This window comes from Cibotium barometz, chromosome 2, assembly GCF_041138505.1.
Source record: "Cibotium barometz isolate CiBa-2024 chromosome 2, ASM4113850v1, whole genome shotgun sequence".
NCBI classification, from domain to species: Eukaryota; Viridiplantae; Streptophyta; class Polypodiopsida; order Cyatheales; family Cibotiaceae; genus Cibotium; species Cibotium barometz.
In genome coordinates, this window is record NC_141047.1 from 15,827,297 (window position 1) to 15,829,902 (window position 2,606).

At 39.0% G+C, this 2,606-nt stretch overlaps 1 protein-coding gene across 1 annotated transcript; it reads right to left on the reverse strand.

Moving 5' to 3' along the window:
* Positions 1-540: 540 nt before the first annotated feature.
* On the reverse strand, positions 541-2,149 carry LOC147640709 (uncharacterized). The gene is made up of 2 exons (XM_086808793.1): positions 1,359-2,149; positions 541-637 (listed from the first exon to the last, which is right to left on the reverse strand). The coding sequence occupies exons 1-2, from the start codon at positions 2,117-2,119 to the stop codon at positions 541-543; spliced, it is 858 nt and encodes a 285-aa protein (XP_086664919.1). The 5' UTR covers positions 2,120-2,149.
* Positions 2,150-2,606: the final 457 nt, after the last annotated feature.

A 2,606-nucleotide genomic window follows, 5' to 3' on the forward strand; every position in this document is an offset into this window, starting at 1 on the left:
AAATGCAATGCAAAAGACAAAGTAACCCAAATGAGCTTTGAAGGAGCATCTACAAGCTTTCAATGCAAAGACCAAAAAAGCATATTGCAGTAATTAGAGAATGCTTTAAAAGTCCAGTGAAACTGTGAAAAAAAGGATGACAAAAAATGCATAGGTTAATCTGTTTTATAACTACAATTTGAATCTTTAAATTCAAAGCTAGACAAAATTACAATTGGTCTTTCTAGCTGCGAAAATTACACTAAAGGACTGTTGGACAAGCACAATGGAAATAAAGTTCCACACAGTTTCTTTTTTTAATAGAAAAAAAGAGAGAATACTTTAAGAAAATTTTAAATAATACTTGCAATGTAGTATAACAAAATCGATCTACAATAAACTACATGCACATGACTCTAGGATGAGGGTTAAAAACCCAATTTACTAACCTGTGTGTTTTTGCATAATTACAGAAGCGCAGGTGCATGCCTCACATAATTACAATGTACTAATTGATGTCTTTCAAGTAATAATTTTAAGGGTTATGGTGCAGTGCCTTGCCTAGCTACTGTGACTTGAAGTAAGGGTGAACAAAGCCGCTGCACTCTCCAACTCTTCATGTTCCAATGACTCTGGATCTTTGATAGACGACTCCATGCTGCTGGCAACCACGCATGCATGAACAACAGTAACAAGTGTCAAAATACGAAATAAAGGCAATGGCATATACGTATGTATATTTATACACACATACAAATACACACAAGGGCATTGGCAATATATATGTATCATGTATGTTTATACACACATATACGAAATAAAGGCAATGGCATATACGTATGTATATTTATACACACATACAAATACACACAAGGGCATTGGCAATATATATGTACACACACACAAATATATATATATATATATATGTATGTATGTGAGCTCGCTCTATCTTCACAATAAGATATATCCAGTGTAATCATTGTCATAAGTCTAAGGGTTTCTGCGGGCACACTGTAGTCACGTACACCTTCAAATCATGCGATCATGTTATCTTAGGTTAATAACACTCTAAACATAGCATACTAACACAGACAACTTAGTTATCATTAATGACTAGTTTTTATCAAATTGGTGATACAAGCTAGACTAGGTTAGAACTTCCATGCAGTTTGCTTGGTGGTTTCTAGTTACATGCCATGCATGTATGGTACTGCAAGTTTAAGAGCCTCAGCAAAATCTTAATTTTACATATATATTTTATACTAACTAGGTGAAGGGGTAAGAACCCAAGACGGCCTGTACATCCAGAGGCCAAGAGTGCTAGAGCCTATCGGCTTAGCAAAGTCGTTATTAACAAAGGGTAGGGAAAAGAGTGTTACCTGGATTCATAGGCCTCGGTTTTGGGAGCTGAATCATAATAAGGGTGCTGCCCTGGCTCATACTCTACAAGTGATCGGGTGTCGAAGCTGGGCCGGACTTCGATGGAGGGCTTTGACAAAAGCCCACCTGACGTAGTAGGTGCAACGGTAGTGTCTACTGCAGTTTGCATGTGGGGGGATGTGGCCATGTACTGGTAAAGCCAGCTAGGGGCAGTGGAGCCGGAGGCAGTAGAAGCTGTAAGCTGTTGCTGCCAGCTTTGATTAAGGGCACCGCCTGCATTATGATTGTGATTATGGTAATGATGATAGTGATGATGATGATTAGTGGTGGGAGTAGTAGAAGTGAGCTGATTAGAGAAGGGTTGCAGCTGCTGTTGTTGCTGTTGATTGTAATAAGCGAGGGTTTGCTGCTGTTCAAGGAGGTGGACTTGTGTCCTCACATACTCGAGCTCCCTTCTCAACATCTCGGCTTGGCTTTGGAGGAGGGTGATGACACCAAAGCAGCCATGGACAGGGTCCCGGTCCCTTGCATCGGCCTCATACACTATTGATTTCATTGCATCGTTTCTCTTCGATGGCTCCACCTGCTTCAATATCCTCAGCGTGTTGCTCACCCCATACAGTTTGTGCACATTCAAGAACTGCTTCGGCTGGTCCGGAGGGAAGTAGGGCGCCAAGGGACACTCCGGCATGCACCTCCTCCTCTGGAACTTGCAAGCTGCACACGCCTGCGCTGTGCTTGTACCACTGTTCCCTGCCATTTCTTCGCTGACTAGTCCCAAGTTTTTATGCATATGTATCTCCAAAGTTGTCTGCTTCATCTCTCCAGCAATACTACTGCATTTTCATCTCACCATTACCTGCAATACATCCAAGCTATACACCATCATTAATTCATGCACACAATGACGCACAAAATTATGGTACTGATTTTTGATCCGAAGGTTTATCCATTGGGTAACATCATCATAGCAAACATGATTATTGTTAAGCTTAGAAAATTACAAAAACACACACACACACACACACACACACACACAAAAACTATACATACAGAAATATACACACATACTTATATATATATATATATGTATATACATAAATACATAGTATACACACACAAATAAATATACACACATACTTATATATATATATATATATATATATATATATGTATATGTATAGATGTATGTAGACGTGTGTATATATACGTATATGTGTGTATATACATATGTATATATGTGTGTA

Coding starts and splice junctions, on each gene's coding strand:
- LOC147640709 (XM_086808793.1), bottom strand. CDS start 2,119: ATGGCAGGGAACAGTGGTACAAGCACAGCGCAGGCGTGTGCAGCTTGC. Junction 638..1,358: donor ACCGAGGCCTATGAATCCAG/GTAACACTCTTT, acceptor GGTTGCCAGCAG/CATGGAGTCGTCTATCAAAG.